Source organism: Oryza glaberrima, chromosome 9 (assembly GCF_000147395.1).
Source record: "Oryza glaberrima chromosome 9, OglaRS2, whole genome shotgun sequence".
In the NCBI taxonomy this organism is placed as follows: Eukaryota; Viridiplantae; Streptophyta; class Magnoliopsida; order Poales; family Poaceae; genus Oryza; species Oryza glaberrima.
In genome coordinates, this window is record NC_068334.1 from 11433018 (window position 1) to 11453106 (window position 20089).

The 20089-nt window shown below is 41.0% G+C and overlaps 2 protein-coding genes across 2 annotated transcripts; one reads left to right on the plus strand and one right to left on the minus strand.

Annotated features, from left to right (window-relative positions):
* The first annotated feature begins 200 nt into the window (after nt 1-200).
* LOC127784719 (RING-H2 finger protein ATL48-like) lies at nt 201-2591 on the plus strand. Its single transcript, XM_052312061.1, has 2 exons — nt 201-396; nt 2100-2591. Exons 1-2 carry the CDS (start codon nt 264-266, stop codon nt 2285-2287), a joined length of 321 nt encoding a protein of 106 aa, XP_052168021.1. The 5' UTR covers nt 201-263; the 3' UTR covers nt 2288-2591.
* A 49-nt stretch (nt 2592-2640) lies between these two features.
* LOC127784718 (CST complex subunit CTC1) lies at nt 2641-11349 on the minus strand. Its single transcript, XM_052312060.1, has 17 exons — nt 10225-11349; nt 10011-10129; nt 9832-9906; nt 9647-9725; nt 9460-9522; nt 8807-8884; nt 8521-8721; nt 8047-8151; nt 6816-7073; nt 6371-6706; nt 5664-6254; nt 5494-5585; nt 4619-4820; nt 4361-4460; nt 3878-4200; nt 3165-3579; nt 2641-3024 (listed from the first exon to the last, which is right to left on the minus strand). The coding sequence occupies exons 1-16, from the start codon at nt 11308-11310 to the stop codon at nt 3412-3414; spliced, it is 3876 nt and encodes a 1291-aa protein (XP_052168020.1). The 5' UTR covers nt 11311-11349; the 3' UTR covers nt 2641-3024; nt 3165-3411.
* Between the last annotated feature and the right edge of the window lie 8740 nt (nt 11350-20089).

The following is a 20089-nucleotide window of genomic DNA, read 5'->3' on the forward strand; positions in this document are numbered from 1 at the left end:
TCGCATTCTAGAAGATTCTAGATCTCTCCGACGTCAAGATCACCAAGATCCCTCTTGTTCAAGGCCCCCGTTGGCAAGTTTGACACCACATCCCAACAGCACACAGCTTCCCCATCAACCACAACAAGCCACCACCCTTGGATCTCAATCCAACGGCCCAAACACCCCCGCCTCCGGGCCTTCTCCTCCACGCCGCGCCGCCGCTCACGTGTCGCTCTTTCCAAAGCAAAGAAGAGAGAAAAAAAAAAAAATTCTCGAAGCGAATGGAGGAGAGCAGCGGCGCCGCCGCCGCCGCGGGAGGGAGGAGCAGCACGCCGCCGCCGCCGCCGCCGATGTACACGGACGAGTTCGCGCTCGAGGGGAAGAAGCCCGTCAAGAACCCCTTCGTCCCCATCGGTACTCGGCCCTCCTCGATCTCTGCCCGCGCGAGCTCGCGCGCGGTGGCGCCCTAGCTGCGGTTTCTTGGTTTCTTTGTTGGGGAAAGAGCGGGTAGGATCGGTTCTTGATGGTTTTGGGAAATCGGCGTATTGAATGGGTTTTTGCGGGATTCGTTGGATGACAGTTCATGGGAGGGGAAATCTAGGGCAGTAGTTTTACAAGATTAAGGATGAGCTTTCTTGTCAGGTTCAGAATCTGCAAAGTGTTAAATGGCGTCTACTACATATGTAGAATTAAATGATTGCTGACTTGGTATGCTTATTTACTTCAGTAAATCATGCTAAGTCTGGAAAAAAAATGTGAGTATCATGGCTTGTAGTGGTTCTTTTTCTCATTCACTTACATTGAGACTAGTAGCAGTGTAATTGGTTAAGAAAATGAGAATGTCCCTTCAATTTGAGGTGATTAGGAGATGTCTATTTTGTGACCTTTCAAGCAGATTATACTTGAATATTTCGATTCATAAGCTAGCTAACAGAACCAGTTTTCTCCGCACCACCGCCGTCAGATTTTGTTAGCATGAATTTTTGGCTGAACTATATAGTAGATGTAACTCGGCTTTGATGTAAACTCGGTGGGCAACATTCTGTTGATCAGTTGATATTTGGGATTTCTACTGTCTCAAACTGTACACACTCAAAGCATTTATGGATAGTTGGATTTGGGTATGCAGTGTTATAGTTGTGTATGGATGTAGCAGAAAACTGTGGGGTCCTCTATGAATCTAGATGTGCATTGTGTTCACAAACTTCTGATTTTATGGATGTGAATGAGTTAACTAGCTTAAAGGCACATTTCCCTGCTATGCGCAATCTATCCTTTTCTTCTATGAAGACATTGTCTTACTTTGGTGGGAGTTTGAGGAAACAAACTGAGCCTAGACCTAGAGGGTTACTGTAGGCTCCAATTGGCACTGCATAATTCAGCTAAGCTGAGCTTGCTCACTTTGTTGTACACAAGAAATATGCTCAGTAGGCAGCACCGCTCATGCCCTAGCAGCTAATGAGCTTGATTCATAGAGTTTCATATATTATTGATGTTATAGCTACGTATGGAGTTGTAGTTTCTAATGTGAAGTCACTTAAACTCATAAAGTTGGCTTCTCAAGTAACTTACTCTTATCTTCCAATATATCTTTAGTGGACAATAAATTTTCCTCTTCTCACGTGCGTGTGTGTGAAGCTTATTCAAAATGTTGGTATTCTAGAACTTGAGAGGATATGTTCTTAGACAACTTGGCCATTTTTTTCTTTTTTTGAAACTTTACTTTTTAGATATCTACTGCAGCTTCAAGTTATGAATAATCATCTAGGCCTATTAGTTCTGGTGCATATGATCCGTAGCCAGTGCTATGAGTTTCCAGGATACTTCCAATTCAGTCATGTCTTGCATTGCTCAATTGTCACTTAATCAATTTATAAAGTTCAATTCTTGCTGCACTGCATTGTTGTGGATGGTGCAATCATTTTGGTATGTAGTATAAGTTTCCCAATGAGTTAGAACCAGAACATTGATTCAGGCTTGCCCTTACCTGTTAACAGCTGAACTTTATCTGTGATGAAGTAGGATGTTATCTTGATGTTGATATAGTATCTGGGAAATATTACACCTTTCCACACAAACATTTCTCTGTTGCCTAATTAGACATGTAATAATTTCAGGTGCATTGGTCACTGCTGGTGTTCTGACGGCTGGCCTGATCAGCTTCCGATATGGCAACTCTAAACTGGGTCAGAAACTGATGAGGGCTCGTGTGGTCGCTCAAGGAGCGACGGTTGCTCTGATGATCGGCAGTGCCTACTACTACGGTGATCAAATCAAGCTGTTCAAGAAAGGGTCAAGCCCTTGAAGACAGTACAGGAATCTTCATATCTATACTTAGTTTTGGGCAAGATTACGCTGTTCATTGTTACTCCAGCCATTGGGGGTTTAACCATGTTGTTTTCGCCTGGCATGTGGTAGCTAACAAAAACAAGATCAGATTTGGATTTGCGCAATCACTAGGCTTTGAATAAAAAGCTTTTCTTTCGTCGACTTGACCCAGCTATGCATTGTATTGGAACACAGCACTGTTAATCGAGCAAATGGGTAAAATACATACACGGTGCAGAGCTGTGGCTTGAAAGCTGCAGTATGTCACCTATGTCTATGCATATGTGATGAAAAATTCATGAAAAAAATTGAGAAGAATTGCTTGTTCTTGATTGCATGGACAACTCCAATAGTTTGTTGGATCACCAGTCTGTTTTTACAAACTATTGTTGGATCACCACCCAGCTTCTCATAATCAATTAGGGAAGTCTGTTTTTAACATTGTAAGAAACCATGCCCTTGACGCGCAATTTCATTTCATATATAGACTAAAGGAGGAACTTGGTTTACAATATTACAGATGCAAACCCCGGCTAACGAGAGTGCACAAGTAAATACATCATTATACAACAAGAGCCATTCCTCGTAAAGGCACAGTGATTTGTTAGTTTCTGCACTTACTATACAAAACTATATATATACTATACTGCCACCAAAAGCCGGTCCAACATGGTTTGTAATTCCATCTTGCCATCCACAACGCAGCGAACACGCCTGAAGAACACAATCAATTAGCATCACATCACACATGACAAATCCATATCATGACTTGCGTTGAAACGAAGTGTTAACATTACTGCAGCATGGGAATGGTTGGGGTAAATTAGCACTAAATAGCCAGCCTGCATACTTACCGCTCACACGCTCAGCAGTGCATCGAAGCATCTGGAGAATAAGTGTTCAGTCCCAGCAGACCTTAGATAAGTTGGACCAGACGCTCTCCAAGAGTTGGCCAGACCGACAGAGATAACTTGTCAGGAAAATGGCCAACCCGATGAGTATTGGTCTGGGGATATGAGTACACCATGACCCAGTGTACTGCTCCCACATACTTCAAAATAAATAATAAGGAATTTGATGCATTTTCTGGTCCAAATAACTTTAGCTGCTTTCCAATTTGTCAAACATTTTTCGGCCCTCTTCCAAAGGATCTATGTGGAAGGCTTGATTGACCCAATAATTCGGCATGTTCCGTACTGGATGTAAATCAGGAAGCTCTAAATTAAATCCATTTAGCGTGTTCGCATTTAAAGCTGATGCAATAACATTCTGCAAAAGTGCAAAACTCGTCAAATAGCGACACTGAGAAAACTATTATACACATACAAGAAAGCATCAGATATGATTGAAATGTAGTGATCAATTGCAAATTCAAAATTCTCTAATGGATTACACAACCAACACTTTTTCTTTCTGGTTGACGGATATAGATACACTATTATTGATAGACTGGTAAAACAATGTTATGAAATACTGCTGATATGATATGAAGCATATTTAGGAGCACATATAATTTTTAGCAACCAAATAATTCGTAGTAATCAACTAATGCGTAAAATGAACTCACCAAAGTTCCCTTCCAACAAGCATTCAGTATGATAGATTTCAAAAGTTTCTCTTCTGAGCAACTTAAGACTTTATTGAGAACAGAAGACAACTCCAAGTCACGACATGAGATGTCGGGAGGAATCCCACAGTTTCTTGCAATGATCCTTTTGTGCTTCTTCAACAAACTTTCTAGAAAAGAACCAACAGTCTGTTGGATGTTTACTCCATCTTTTGAAAACCTCGAAGTGACAGAAGCATTCATAACTGCAACCTCTGGCAGCCCAAGCAACAACTCAGCCCTTGCATCATCAGCCCAGCAACAGCACAAAGAGGATCCATCATCTGTTAAAAGCATTAAGTTGGATATAATAAATTAAATACCCAGTGATCCATGTAAACCAGAAAAGGCAAAACACCCTTTCAAAGAAATGGAAGTTATTTCATCTAGTATTGTAGATGGTGGATGCAGCAAAAAGAAATTGTTGTGAGACTGATCTCTTACCAACAATAAATCCGGCTAGTCTGACTTTTACATTTATTGTTTCACATCTTGATTTTGAGGGTTGGAGGTCGTCCAAAACCAACACATGGATTGTTACAACCTGTATTAACAACGATAGAAATGTCAAATGGTCGAGCTTGAGATCATTCACAGGCAGAACTTAACTATAAGATGTAGGTGTAAATACAACAAACAAGTATTAAAAAGCAGTGAAGTGAAACCTATCCATGAATTGAAGACAAGCACAAAACAGCTTACCCGGCATTGGAATTGAATGGCTCTATTTTCTGCTAAATGTTTATGACTTAAGAAGAGCAAACACGAGGAAACTCTGCCAAGTGAACCATCCTTGAAGCAATCAGAAATGGGTGGTGCAACAACACATTCTTCATTCAGGTCAGCAAGACTGATGGAGCTCACTTCAATATATGTTAGTGGGGTGACGAATAGCTCATGCTTGCTGCCAGAAAACAGAAAAAATTATAGACATTAAAAAACATATCATCAAATTTGCAGAGCACAAAATATGTTGCAGGCATTTGCAGTGATTTGAGTTCTAATTTAGCATATGCAGCAAATACCTATTCCAACAAGGATTAAGAACATTTAGTCCACCAGAAGTTTGGACTAAATAACATATCAGTTTATTTTAGTATTTGAGAATAAATAATTTTAATATGAAAAGCAAGTCGGACTAAAAAATAGGTGCATGTAAATGATTATGCACACAGAACTGCCATTCAACAGAGTTCGTTTATTTCATATACAGTACTACAATCAAGCAAGAAAACAGATGTGGTAGTGTGCAATGCCTTTTGTGCTATTAGTTCGATCCATTGTTTGTTCTCATATGTCCAGAAAAACTGAGGATTTTCTATCTCATCCTAGGTAAGGATTAAAGATGGAAAGTGTTGCCGTGTCAAATCAATACTCTACAAACAAAGGAATGTAGAACTATCATTTAACTTTGACTATTCTCACTTCTCAGGTATGCTGTCTAATCTAAATGGACAATACATGTTTTACATTCGTACCAGAGTGAACCCACAGTATTCAGTACACATTCCACCTACCATCTAGTACGACATGTTTACACAACACTTTAGTAAGAGCTAAAAGGAACATTGACATACTGTGTCAAAAGGACACGGTGGAACGTCGCAGATGCCCCTGGTCCTAATCCAACAGGATAACCATATTTACTTAGGTAACCAAAGAGCCGCACCTGCAAAATAATGCCATGAAATGGAATTCCAAGCAAACAAATACCTGTTAAATTGAAAATAATAAGATTGACATTTACCCTATGGTTATTATCAGTAACATGGATACATATACTGGACTTCTCATTACCAACCATGAATTTTTCCTTCTTACAGCCATATGGATGGATATTTTCTACTTTTCCTTGTAATGATATCAAATCCCCTTGAACCGGTTTATCCCTTTGCAAGTTAGAAGATCCAGAAGGCATTTTTGGCACCCTAGTCTTAATGAACGATGAGATACTTAGAACTTCATTTGAGTAAGGGCACAATTCATTGAATACATCGCAAAAATAGTTGTATTCGTCCATCTTTTCATCACAGTAAAATTTCAAATGGAAGTCACAATATTGATGGAAATCATTCCAAGTATGCACTAGCTTTATCTCATTATTGACAGCTTTTCTGGAAAATGGCTCATCCATCTTCACTGAAGAAACTCCAATAGATTGATCCCCAATGGTCTGCTTTATATTTATATTACCATTAAATGTAATAGCAAGGCTCCAAAATCTACTCTGATAACCTAGTGAAACTTTACTAACTTGTAAACATCCACAGCCTTTCATGGAATAATTCATACTTTCAGTGGGACATTCAAGAAGATAGTAGCCGCCGATCCGCAGTGACTGTTATTTGATCAGATAGGTTAGTAATACTATCTCAATATCAAGGCTAAACATGCAAATATGAAGCAATGCAGAATAAGAAAATAAGCTTCAACAATTGATCCTAAAAAACATACCTGATACTTAAACCTTCCATCCTTAAATTCCAATAAAATCCTAAAAGTGTGATCTCTTTCGCCACAAACAGTATCGTTTACAATAGTACTGACTGATCCACAAGAGTAGATAGACACTAGAGAACCACAAAGATTGGTGGTTCCAAAGCTTAGTGTGCATAGAATATTACACGGTTTTGCCGTATACACTTTGGAGTTACCAAGTGAAGGAATGCATGAGATTCTAAAGCTCTCAGCATGCTCAGAGCATTCATCTAGCTCAGTAAACTTCAAATCATATGGCAGTATCACAGCCTCAGCATACAAACTGGGCCCTGACAAGTTTTGATGCTGAAACTGAAATAGCAAAATGACTAAATGAGAACATCGTCAAACACTAATTGGCATGATAAATTGATAATTCCAAAAACCTCAAGATAGATAGTTTAAGAGTAAAGGTACTCACAGTCTTATTTGCTGGAAATATATGTGTTAATTTGAGCAGGTGAAACATTTTGGCACAAGCATTGATTTGCAAAGGAATTGATGAAGGACCAATTCGATTCAATTCACTCCAGTTGATTATAACATAGATCTTGAGGTGATTTAGTCTTTTTCGGAAAGATAGATGTTCACAAATAGCCTTGCAGGACAATGGATCAGTAACATCATAAGGATCAAGGTAAGCCATGGGACCTTCAAGAACTACTTTGTAATCATTTATCTGAATAACAAACGGAATAATCAGAAAGCAGTGTTGGATATACATTGCTGAAAAACAATGGGGTCAACTGACATAATAAAATTCTATAAACAAAAAAGAACTTGTTGAGGATGATGCATAGGCTGGAGACCGCCGGGCACTTTTCATACATGAGTACTCCCTCCGGTTTCATTTTAATTGACGTTTTGGACAATGACACGGTCTACAAAATGTACCTTTGACCTTATTTTTCTATTATAATATACACAATAAATAAATGCATGTTTACTTTTATTATAGTGTTTTGAAAGACAAATCTATATATGTTGTTCTAGTTTCTTTAAACTAAATATTTTTGAAGTTATTGATGGTCAAAGTTATTAAAGTTTGACCTCAACCTTATCCAAAACGTCAATTATTATAGAACCGGAGGGAGTATGTATTTTCATTTGAGTGATGGGCGACTGCAAATATGGCCCCAGAGTAGTACAATAGAAAGAGATGAAATGCCCACCAGCATCAGATACATCTTACTGGTGCAAAAAATCATTGCAGAAAGCACTAAAACATACAGTAGGAATGTTCATGCTGAGAAACTTACTACAAATTACTGTCTTACTAATATCCTACATAAAACTTTTGATTTCTATAGTTGTATAATCTTGAAATTTGAGCATTCCAATCAAAATGATAGCTGATAGATGTCTCTGGTTATCTTACAGGAACTACTTTGAAAAACTAATAAAGCATACGCACACTACCAATAGTCCAATGCATTGCATTAGTACTTGCAGTATCAGTTTTGGTAATATCGCTAGAAAAAAACTGTTCATGTTTTAAAATATAAAGTTCCACGTCCCATAATTCATGAAAATGAATTGTAAGGTCTTAATTATATCAATTGAGTAAATCATGAAGGTCACCGTACTGCCAACAAAACATCTATAAGATGAATCACATGCAGTATATATATGCACTAAACTGTGAGCATAACCTCGTAGATGCTGTCCATACAAACATTTGGTGGCAGATCTGGTATAACGACATCTATACATCCTGTTGCATCAACCAACTGCAGTGTTCCTGACACTGAAGATCTCTGTATGCAATAAAGTCACAATTAGAATTATTAGCCTGCAAAGTCAAATCACGAACAAATCATAATAGACAACACGTATATATCAAGCTTGTAAAATGCTATAAGACAACTATAAATCAAACATAAAAAACAAAATTCACTTCCACCAATAAGTAGCATCCAGGTTTTGAAAAAAAAAATGCAATACACACATGCCTACCCTAATCCAATAAACCAATTAGTGGTTATCGTTTTCATCTCCAAGTGAACGTCTGAAGAATCTTACAAGTTAGCACCCCAAGCATCATATGTATAATACAGGGGTTGAATATGGAGAAAAAAAAACAAATATCATAAATTTTCAAGCAAGTCACAAAATTTCAATGTTACCTTGATTCTTCCCACTAAAACAGAACTCAGATTGCTGCTTGAAATTAACTTTTTTGCAGTACCAGGATAGGAAATCCCATCACACAGATATTGGTGGGCCCCCTGGTTCTTGTCCATTTCTTCAGTGCCATTCCAAATTTTGAGCATTGTTAATATCCACAATGATTCACATTTGCATATAAAATTAGCAAAGGGGATGACCTAATCAAAGTCAATTGTTAAGGATAAGCAGAAGGAAAAAAAAAGAGACAAATTTAGTTACAAGCATACAAGGAAAGGATATTACCAATTTAAAAGTTTCCAAGTTTAATTCAGCTCGTGGACTGCCGCAGTTATGATTGGAGAATGTCATAAAGAAATCATGCTGTGCAACAAAAGTCAAGTAAAGTTCAAGGAAAAAAAATTCCGAACATTAAAAAGGATTAATGTAATGAGCACCATGATTAAACACCATGTAAAGTACCAAATTAGTAGAAAAACCACTAATAGTACGAAGACATTATGAGTGATTACATGCTGTTCTACTACCATAAAAAATGTTTCATCCACATCCTATGGTAGAAATGAGTCAAATGACTAAACCTAAAATTTATCTATCAAAGAACTATTTATGATTATTTCTGTCTTGTGCAAAATTAATCATCAACAAATATACTATGTAATCCCTCTAATGTGTTTGCTGCAAGATGGCCACAATTTAGGGTAAAAAAGTATGACAAGAAAGTAGAACAAACATATATTGTGCTAGTTTTGATAGGCAGTATGGAAGCTAAGCTTTTTCCTTACGCTGTTAGCATACAAGCTGTTAATTACATTCAGCTCTGAACAAGTGAACATCACTAAGTTCAATCTATCAATTATGTAAGGAGACGATACAAAATGTACTAGGAAATCATATTCATACATTCATGAAAACACATATACAACTCACAAACTTGCCTGAGGTTTGGAACCCATTGAAGAGAGAACTTTAGAAGCATAAGTGTGGACCAATCCGTGCGTCTGTTGATACCTTGCAGTTCAAGAGTCCCAGTCAAGTAAATCAGCAGACAGTGAAACGAGTAGCATATTAAGTACTCAAGTATGTTAAGTGTTCTGACAATGTAATACAAAATTAGCAACTTACATTTTTAGAGCCCAAAATCTCTTTCTCAGAAAATAACTTGGTGAATTTCTGTTTAAAGCATGGTATCAGAATTAACATCCTGGAAATTGAAAGAACAAATAAGCATACTGTGAGAAGAAAAAATGTTTGTCCTGTTATTCATGGTATGTGCATAAAGTACAGGTAGAATTATTAAAAATTCATACCAAAATCTAGCAGGCAGCTCAAAAGAGTCAACAAACTTCCCTAACAGACCCTTGTTCTCTGCCTTTATATAAGATCTGCATCAACAGCAAAAACAATTCAGTGACATAACGTTCTAAAAAACAATTCAGTGACATCTGCAATTTATCATACTGGCATGCTAAAAATAGTTCCTTCATACTTGGAGTCCACCAGGGAGAAAGAATTTATAGTGATGCTAGTTTTAATGCATGTTCCAAGTAGAAGAGTCCTTGTCCAAGCAAGTTTTAGACAAATTGCTCGACCATTCTTCACAGAAATCTACAAAACAGAAAAATGGAACAGTTATACTAACGCAAAGACATGATATTAAATAAATGAACAATTTGGGAATCAAAATGCAGATCTATACGTACAACAGCACCAACTCGGAGAGAATGTGATGGAGCAAGATGCTGGTCATCAATCAGTAGCCATACAGTCTCATCCAGCTCAACCAACATGCGTTGCATGTAAATTCCGGTGACGACGCCGGTATACACACCGCCGCAATCACCTGGTGACCCATCCAATTTCAGAGCAGCTGGATAGGACGGGCACCATCTGAGCATTGTTTTCCTCGTCGACACCAACATGGTGTACGTGCCCTTCTTGTCAATGGAAACCAACCTTTTCTTCAACCCGGAGACAGACACAGGCCTCCCGACCATCCGCGCCAGCACCGGCCGCCACCGGCTTGCGGAATCCACAAAGTACACAAACTTCTCGAGCTCAAACTTGTGATCCTGGTCAGATTCTGGAGGTAACACCCTGCATCGACGGCAAGCGCAGCACATCATCTCGGAAATAAACCCGACCGAATTGTCACCTCCATCTGCATTACTCTTCTGCCCAGCACGCGGCACGCTGAACACCACACTCACCGACCTCACCACCCCAAACACATGGCCATGGGTGCCCGAATCAGGCTCATCGTCGACGCAATCGAGCGGAATCGTCTTCAGGAAGCCAGAGCCAGGTGCGGTCGTGCCCTCCTCCGCCAGGCGCCAGCGGACCACCTCGAGCACGCCGGCGCCGCCGTGGTGGAGGGACGGGAGGTAGTTCCAGGCGAGGACGTGGATCTCGCGGCCGACGGCGTCGGGGTCGAAGTCGAGGAGGTAGCAGCAGACGGAGGCGGAGGCGGAGGCGGCGGGAGGAGGGGAGTCGGAGAGCGAGAGGCAGTGGCTGCGGCACGTGACGGGGGAGCCGGACGCGGGGAGCGAGAGCGCGCCGGCGAGGAGGACGCGGTGGGGGATAGGCGCGAAGGGCGCCGTGCTACGAGGGGTCGGGGTCGGTGCGGCGGCGGGGAGCCTGGGCTTCTTGCGGGGAGGCGGGGCGGTCGAGGTGGAGGGGGAGGGGGAGGTGGAGGAGGAGACGAGGGAGGCGGCGCCGGTGGTGGGGCGGCGTATGCGGAGGAGGTCGGCGACGGTGAGGCGGCGCTCCGCCGGCGGCGGCGGCGGCATCGCTAGGGATTCGGAGGAAAAAGGCGAAGGCAAGGCGAAATTGTGGGAGGGAGTTGCGCGGGAAACGAGGAGGCGCGGCCGCGCGGGACGTCGGGCCCACCTGAAAATGGGTGAGTGGGTTGACTGGTCAATGAAAATTGATATTGTGCCATCTTCAAATAGAGTTTCCGTAACGTCATCTTACGTTTTGGTTTCACTGAATTACCGTTTTTAAACATATGTTACATGCTGGAATGCCATTTGCTATATAAATGAACTAAAATGCTCCTCGTCATCTCTTTCACTTTTAACTCCGATGGCCTCACCTCACCAGTTTGGATCATCGTTGTTGTGAGAGGGACATGGATAGTTACATGATAATCGTATCTAATCAGCCCATCGCTGGCGCCCCATCATCGAGCTAGGCGCTGCCTAGCTGACAGGTCGGCTCTTATATTTTCCTCGCTCCTCCTATATCGACGTGATGGCAAAGGCCACCGTGGTAGTGGGTTGAGTTGGTGGCATTAAAGCACAAAGCGGCGTTTATAAGACGGGATGGTGGTCATTGCATTTGGTGGTTGTCTACGAACACCTTCACGCGTGCTAGAGGGAGGGGAAGGGAAGTTTAAAGGTGACGATTTTATATAGCAAAGCTAAAATACATGATGATATTGTGACCAAATCCGTGTTTGAAGATGGCACAATTTTCCCAGCGGGCCAGTGGTTGTGTGATGGGCTCTCCGTTGCAGTGTGGGCCCAATCAGGTGAGCCCATTAGGCGGCCTCTCTACACGTTGCTAGGCCTCACGAGAAGAGAAAAGGAATAAGTTCATCTAAGGTCCCTTAATTTGTCAACGAATCCGATTTTCGTCCTTCAACCAAAAAAAACCAGTTATAACTTGTCCCTCAACTGTCAAAACCAGTGCAAATGAGGTCCCTCAACGGTTTGGACAGTGGTTTTGGCTGACGTGGCGTCTACGTGGCTAATTTGATTTGGTCTTTATTTGATGTGGCATTGACATGGCGCTTACGTGGCAATGTGAGCTGGAAAAATAATAAATCTCATGGGACCCACATGTCAGTTTCACACAGAAATTAATTAAAAAAGGTGGGGCCCACGTGGGCCCCACCTGTCATTCTCAGCCCTCCTCTTCTTCCTCCTCTCCCCATCTCCCTCTCTCTTCAACTCTCTCCCCTCTCCTCTCTCGCGACGCGCACGACGGTGGAGGCTTGGCTCCGGCGGTTGTGGACGGAAGAGGTAGGGGCGGCGGGAGGTGGACCTAGCTGCGGTGACCGGCAGAGAGGAACTAGGCGTCGGCAGTGGAAGCGGAGTCTCGAAGGCTGGCCCCCATGCGATGCGGAGTCGACAGCGGGAGCTGCGAGAAGACGGCAGCCGCTGTGGCCGCTCGCACATGGAGGAGAGGTGGGAGCCCGCGAGCGCGAGCTCCTCCTCTTCCGCGACGCCACCGGCCTCAATGCTCGATCTCACCCTCCTCGCGGCGTTACAGCTCTGTCTAACATTCTTGTCGAGATCCGGCCAGAGCAGCACCAAGCCCACAAGGCCAAGCTGGCCATCGTCCCGCCACAGCTCGATGAGGCGATGGTGCTCCTCGATTGGTGAGCTCGAGCTGGCGGCCAGATGCAGAGCGGAAGAGGACGCAGAGCACGTGCTACGATGAGTCCGCCCGACGGCCGGCCGTGCATGTCCGGTGTTCTTTGTTCATGTGCGCTCCTCCATGGTGGAAGTCGCCCCGGTGTGGCGTGCGACCGCGGGGAAGAAACGGGCTTTCAATTTTTTGCAGCGGCTGCATTTTTCGCTTGATTTCGTGCTAAAATTTTCTGCTGAGGTACTGGCGTACTGCTTTGGCGACATGTACCAGAACGTGCCGACCAGCTGCGTCCGCGGCGGTGGTGCCGCGGCCGACTTGCTGAGGCCCAAGTCGCAGATCCTGACGCGGCCATCGACGGCGCCGACGAGGACGTTGCCCGGCTTGATATCGCCGTGGATGACCCCCTGGCCCCCGCGCGTGCAGTTGCTTCATGACGGCGAGCAGCTGCTTCACGCTGACGTAGTCCATGACGAGGTGGAGCTTGCTGGTCTCCGGGTGGCAAATCATCTCGCGGAGCCTCACGATGGCGGGGTTCCCGGCGCACGCCACGAGCATCGCGGCCTCCCGCACCTCCTCTTCCCCCCCCCCTCGCCGGCCGGCGCCTTTTTCCTTCTCCGTGCGCGCTCGCCGGCTGGCGAGGAAGGATGGCCGGGAGGGAGAGAGAAGAAGGCGCCGTGGATGGAAAGGATGTGGGTACCACTATTTTTACTTTTGTTCGACTGACTTGTAGGACCCATGTTTTTGTTTTTATTTTTAAGTTTTATATTTTGCTTATAGTGCCACATCATCGCCACGTAAGACGAGGACCAACTCAAACTGGCCACGTCGGTGCCACATCAGCCAAAACCACCATCGAAACCGCTGAGGGACCTGCTTTGCACCGGTTTTGATAGTTGAGGGACCTGTTATATCTGGTTTTCTGATCGAAGGACGAAAATCGGATTCGTTGACAAGTTAAGGGACCTCAAGTGAACTTATTCCCAGAGAAAAAGAATATGTCATGGTTGATCTCAGTGAGTTAAACATTGATTAGGATAACACGTAGTCGTATATGTCTGCTATATATAGACATACATGTGCTCGCTGCTCATTAAACATGTAATTAACCCCGAAAAGAACATATAATTAAGATGGCACGCTATTTATATAAATAGAGGAAGATGTATAGAATTTAGAGGAAAGGACACGTACAGCAGATTTAATTATTAAACAGTGAATGACCAAATAAGCACCAAGAAGAGGCCATTTGTACATATAGTATGCCTCAATAATGCCCCCTCACATATGCACATCGCATTCTAATTAGCTTCTAACGGAATATGATTAGTCACAATGTGCAGTTCTAATCCTACCTGGCACTGGCAGGCACGCATCAGATAGGGCTCCCAACGAATAGCCTAATTAGTTAAAGAAAAAGCTAAATTTTAAAATTTTTAACTTAATTTTTAGATTTTTTTTAACATAGTTTTTTTTCAGCATTGACTTTTAAGTAAAAAAAATATAAAAAAATTTTACCTATAAATTTATTTTTATTACCTAATAAACCATTCTAAATAGCCAAACAATGGGCCTTAGGTTTGTACACTAGGGGCACAAGCAGTAGAAATAGCAGAAATTGTGTGTGTTAATTTTGCTGCATGCTGCTGCAGCTGCAGCACAGCCACATCAAATCTGTCCCGATCGATCAACACCAAGAGTACTGAAGAAAGCTTGTACGGTAACTGAACCTTGTCAAGAGCAAGCTAGCCAGCCAAGTGTCCCCAGCTTCCGTGCTACCGCTGCTTCCGCCGACCACACACACAACAATCACCTACACCTCACGTACTAATCCACTCGATCGCCGATTAAAACACTGACCCAGTTAATTACCACAGTAAATTAAACACAACAAGTACATTCAAAGGCAGATTGATCGCTATCCTAATGACGACGCCACCGAACGAGGGGCTCCAATTGGCTCGCGCGTCGCTACCTCTCGTCCATCGCCGATGGCGACAACAGCCACGTCACTGCTCGCTCCATTTTATATTATAAATCGTTTTCATAAAATAAAAGTTTGTAACGTTTATAACTAAATTAGTTTTATTAAATTTTGTATTGAACCTATTTTGATAATATATTTATTTTAGGTTAGAAATATAAAACGACCTTTTTTTTAACTTGTTTAAAGTTTGACAGAAAAAAATAAAACGATTTATATAGTATAAAACAGATAGAGTATTGATTATTATTGGAGACCCCTACGTGCGGTTGCATTATTGGTCCCATTATTATTCTTGACCTAAAGGCTAGTCCTTATTAATTGGGATGCTTGGCAAAGGGAGAAAAAAAACATCTTAATTTGGGTGAGAGAATATGACTTCCGAATCGATAATCATGGAACTCGATCGGTACAATTACTTGCCTCCGCGGCACTCCAAGAATAATTTCTTTTAGGTAGTGGAAAAGAATTATCCTAGCCTTTCCATTCCTTTTCTTTTCTCCCTCTTGACCTTGTTGAGTCCTTAATTGTGATGCTTGGAGGAGAAAAAAAAACTTTGGTTGGGAAATGATAGTTATGGACGTCAGTGTATTAATTAATTAATTAACTACCTTCTCCAGAGCCCATGGTCTCTGTTTTTCAGACTACGCAACCACAGTGCTTCGAGAATCTACTCCTTGAGCAAAACCTTGACAGTGTGAACTCTTACTCCATTCGTATTTTGTTTTGTCATGATAAGGTTTAACTTATAATTACTTTACTTAAAAAGATCTTATGATTGAATAGGACTTGTTCAGTTTGTGGCCAGTTTTAACCCTACCAAAATTTGATAAGACTTTTAAGAGTGGAAACTTCTAGAATTATCAAAAATTGGTAAGGTAGAAAAGATGTATTTAGTTTGTTGTCTTACCAAAATTTGGTAATGATAAAATTTGGTATGGTTAAAAGTGGCAACAAATTAAACAAGCTCTAATATATCATTTATGTGATATAAAAGCATCATAAGTAAGTATTTTCGAGTACGAACATAACAAAATCAATTTTGTGCTAAGAAAATTATATTCTGATAGAGTAATTGTTAGTCAAAGTTTTGTCCTAACAAAACAAAATACATCTTATATATTTCAAGGGAGGAAATACTAAATATACCCCTGCATTTATCAGCTACTTGTCCATGGCAAAACCACTGCATGCAGAGCATGGATTCATTTCCAGTTGAAACGCAAGGTGAAGTAAGCAATCATGCATGCCATTGCTGCTTACAGCAGCATTTTCTTTCCCTCAAACTCTTAAACATTGTCTAGAGGGTACTAAGGTATAATACTAATTAAGTACTGATTAATTAATGCACAATTGGCAAGAATCATCTAGTTGATCCTTCTGAGAGACATGTAATATTCCGATCTGCACCAAGCTGATACCTTTTGCTTTCCTTCATGATCATCTGAATATTCCTGACAATAGATGGTTCTCTGTCAGCTACCAAAACCATGGGCTTCTCTGCTCCTTGTCTTTGGCTCTGTGACTCTGGGATGCAAAATATCTGCTCGTAATCAATTCCTAGAACTGGTGATAGCTTCAATTAACTATTAATATTACTATTACTAGTACCAACAGGTTGAATAATAACAAGCTATCATGTGGTTAAACTAGAGAGTAGAGATCGACTATCTGTCTATGTCATCAGCCTTCAAACAAACATTCAGAGCACTCCAAATTCAGATATGTTCAGAGATTAACACACACAAGCTGGTAGTAATTAAGAAGGTAATTACTACAAGTAACTGAAGTGGCAAGCTAAGGTAGCGATCGATCCTCATCCGATCATCTCCAATTTGAGCCAGCCAGTTTACCCTGCATGACACGTAAAGAACTGCTCCCTGCAATAAACGGATAGGAATCGCTGAGTGGTCATCGCACAGACAGCCATAATAATAATAGTAACAATAAACATTGTTTTTTTTGTATGGCTGATGACGGTTTAATCATTCATGGACAAGACTAATCAAGCTTGGGGGCATGCATCTATCAGACACAAGACAAAGAAAGGCAGAGCAACTTGTTGATTAATTGGGCATAACTCTCTCTCTCTCTCTCTCTCTCTCTCTCACTGTCTCACTCTCATGGCTGCTGCTGTTGACAAGCATGAAGAGCCAAGCCCTAAGAAAAAAATATGAAAGAATAATTAAGCTAACAAGCTAGTGGCTGGTGCATGTTTGTGCTGGGAATCTGAGTGCTTTACTTTTTTCCTGTGAAAGAAAATCTTTGAAAGGAGCAGTCCGATGGAATCGATATGAAGATAGGCTTGAAAACCCAGGACCATGTGTTATGTCGAGGGAGAATATGCGGCGGTCAGTGATGCTCATCGCGTGGAATGGAAATGGCCCTAAGTTGATAGGATAGGGGCGTCTCTCTTTAGATTAATAGCTGTGATTTGGTTACTAGTTTGTTTAAAGCCCTTTTCTAATTAATCAGCAGTTCTTATTGTTATAAAATTGGCTCCGGTATAAACCTTGGAAACCAAGGCACGATGTTTATTAATCAGGTTCAGTCAAACATATATTCCCACTGTATTGATTACGGACATTCTTTCCTGATATATCATAATATAATGTATCCGAGTATCATGACCTTAGATCGACAATGCCATCGGCTAGTTGTAATCACATATGTGCTACTGTCACCATACGGTTACAACCAGTGGTGGCTCACTATTTAAAAGAAAGCCTAAGACAACCAGTGGTGGCTCACTATTTAAAAGAAAGCCTAAGACAGAGTCTGACTCTAACTCTATCCTAACTCTAACTCTATCCTACACCTATCACGACTTTAAATTTTAAATTGTAACCAACTAGCTATGATGTATATATATATTCGACAGAAATTCTAAGACTTGTTTTGGGCACAAGCACTTCTAACTTTGTTTTCGATGAAATTTGAATAATTAGATAATATACACCAAAATCAGAATTGCATCTCCAAAAGTATACTATCGTAATATTGTAGGTTGTTATAATTTATTGAAATTGTTATGAAGAATTATTGGTCGAAGTACGTTGGAGTAGTTTTTTTTTTTTGGAAGAATTATTGGTTGGTTGTAAGCATGTATATTTGGTAAGATGAATAACATGCAAAAACATACTAGCATGGTGCCATTGTAAGCTTGTCCTTCTTGAATGAATGAAAGAGTTTCTTTGGGAAAAAAAAAGGATCAAGTGGGTATCCAAGATTCCCACAACCAACGTACACACATGCACAGAAGATATTGGGAGGGCTAGTGGAACGATTTTCTTTTTTGAGAAAATGACCCAAAACTATGTCGATCGTTCATGCCATGTGTGGATGGTCGGGAACTTGGAATCTCTGATATTTTTTTTCCTCCATGATGAGTGATCTTACATTTTAAGTTTTTCCAATTGTATAACTATTTCCTATATAAATGTAATTTGGCTACGTGTGTGGGAGAACCATGCATGTTTATTAATCTGTATATTATATTTTTACTGTATGTTCCAGAGAGTAAACTTTCCATAATTATTGCGCAACAATTCCTCTAGCCCTTCTCATTATGTCCTATTGCATCTCTCGTCTCAACAAATGGTTTGCCAGTGCTGGCCTGGGGTAGGACGAGCAGTATGCGGCTGCTTTGGGACCCAGCACCAAGGGGCCCCATGCGGCATGTATATCTAGCTTAGTAAAGATGCTTTACTAAGTAAGTCTTAGTAAATATGGCCACCAAATTATCAGGACCGACCTTATGGCGGTTTGTATCACCATTATGAGAGGGGTTACCTCTGCTTGGTGTTACACGGTTATCGTGGTACCAACATAGTTATTTATGATGAAAATTGAGAGGTTATTACTAAAAACCGAGAAAGTTACCGCATTAACCGAGCAATATTGCATAAAACCAACCAAACAAAGTTAGAGATTATATCCAAACTTTTGTATGATTATTAGGTGAGTTTTTTTAGGATAACAACCAATATGCCACTTGTCTATCCTCGCATATATATACCCTTCTATCATCAAAGGATGTACTAGCATTTTGACAAAAGAAGACGATTGATGTGACATAGGAGGGATGGCACAAGACACTTGGCGTTGTGTAACATTTTGCTTTAATAGAACTGGCTAAGACCGACAATTTTTACTTACCACCGTACCAGCTGCCACCATAGAAGTGGATGCATGCCACGTTGCATTAATTTGTACCTTTGTGAATTGTGATTGATGACTTGAGTACCTATGAACTTGTAATTAAATTAATTAACATGGCATACATGCATGGTTACCTTTTTTTTTTCATCCTCCAGCTGAATTGGTCGCTTGGGCCATATCCATATCTACCACCAGAACGAATTATATCGCAACAAATATGCATGTAGAGATCAAAGAAGAACTATAGAGAGAGATTAAAAAAACAAACAAGAAGACTGGTCATCAAATTCACCACGTGGAAAGCATTTTTTTTTCACCGAGAAGCATTAATGGGCTAATTGCAAGCTATTGGCAGTTGACACATGTGAAGGGGTGCTTGAGAAAAATCCAACTCCATTTCATCTTCAGCATACCTCGTTACAATCAGAGTATGTATTTTATTCTTGACGTATACTCCTATATATAGGAGCCAAATACCTTTTCTCCCATTCTTTTCTAAATTTAATTTCTCTTATTTTTTTTATAGTTTATGGTGGATAACGTGCGATAAATATGTATAGTACTATAATTTTATCTTCATCTGGCTAATTAAATAATTACTCGTGCATGGGGTGAGAGTGCGTGAAAACTGGAATTGGACGATATATGTGACGTGGAGGTCTAATTCTGCAAAACTCCAACGATTGGGCATGTGAGGTGGTTCATATATGATAGGGATGCCTCTTAATTATCTTACATGAAACAATTGGATATACGCGGAGTGTGACACGTGTACCCGCCAAGTAGATGTAGCCATGTATGCCATCTTTGTGATGTTGATGTTTTCTTTAGTCTCCACTGTTGCTAAAATTTCAAGTATGATTGGAACACCTTGTGTTTCTAGTCAGCACAATTGTCATTAAACAATTAATAATGCGTAGCTTGTTTTGATGGATCATAAAGCAATTTTATATGTGCCAATTAAATCAACACCTCTCATTAATTCCCTCTACTTATCTCAGGGGTCACTTCTGCCACAAGGATCAAAATCTGTAAAATCCAACACAAAA

Coding starts and splice junctions, on each gene's coding strand:
- LOC127784719 (XM_052312061.1), top strand. CDS start 264: ATGGAGGAGAGCAGCGGCGCCGCCGCCGCCGCGGGAGGGAGGAGCAGC. Junction 397..2,099: donor GAACCCCTTCGTCCCCATCG/GTACTCGGCCCT, acceptor TAATAATTTCAG/GTGCATTGGTCACTGCTGGT.
- LOC127784718 (XM_052312060.1), bottom strand. CDS start 11,310: ATGCCGCCGCCGCCGCCGGCGGAGCGCCGCCTCACCGTCGCCGACCTC. Junction 10,130..10,224: donor CTCTCCGAGTTGGTGCTGTT/GTACGTATAGAT, acceptor TCTGTTTTGTAG/ATTTCTGTGAAGAATGGTCG. Junction 4,821..5,493: donor CACCGTGTCCTTTTGACACA/GTATGTCAATGT, acceptor GTTTTCTGGCAG/CAAGCATGAGCTATTCGTCA.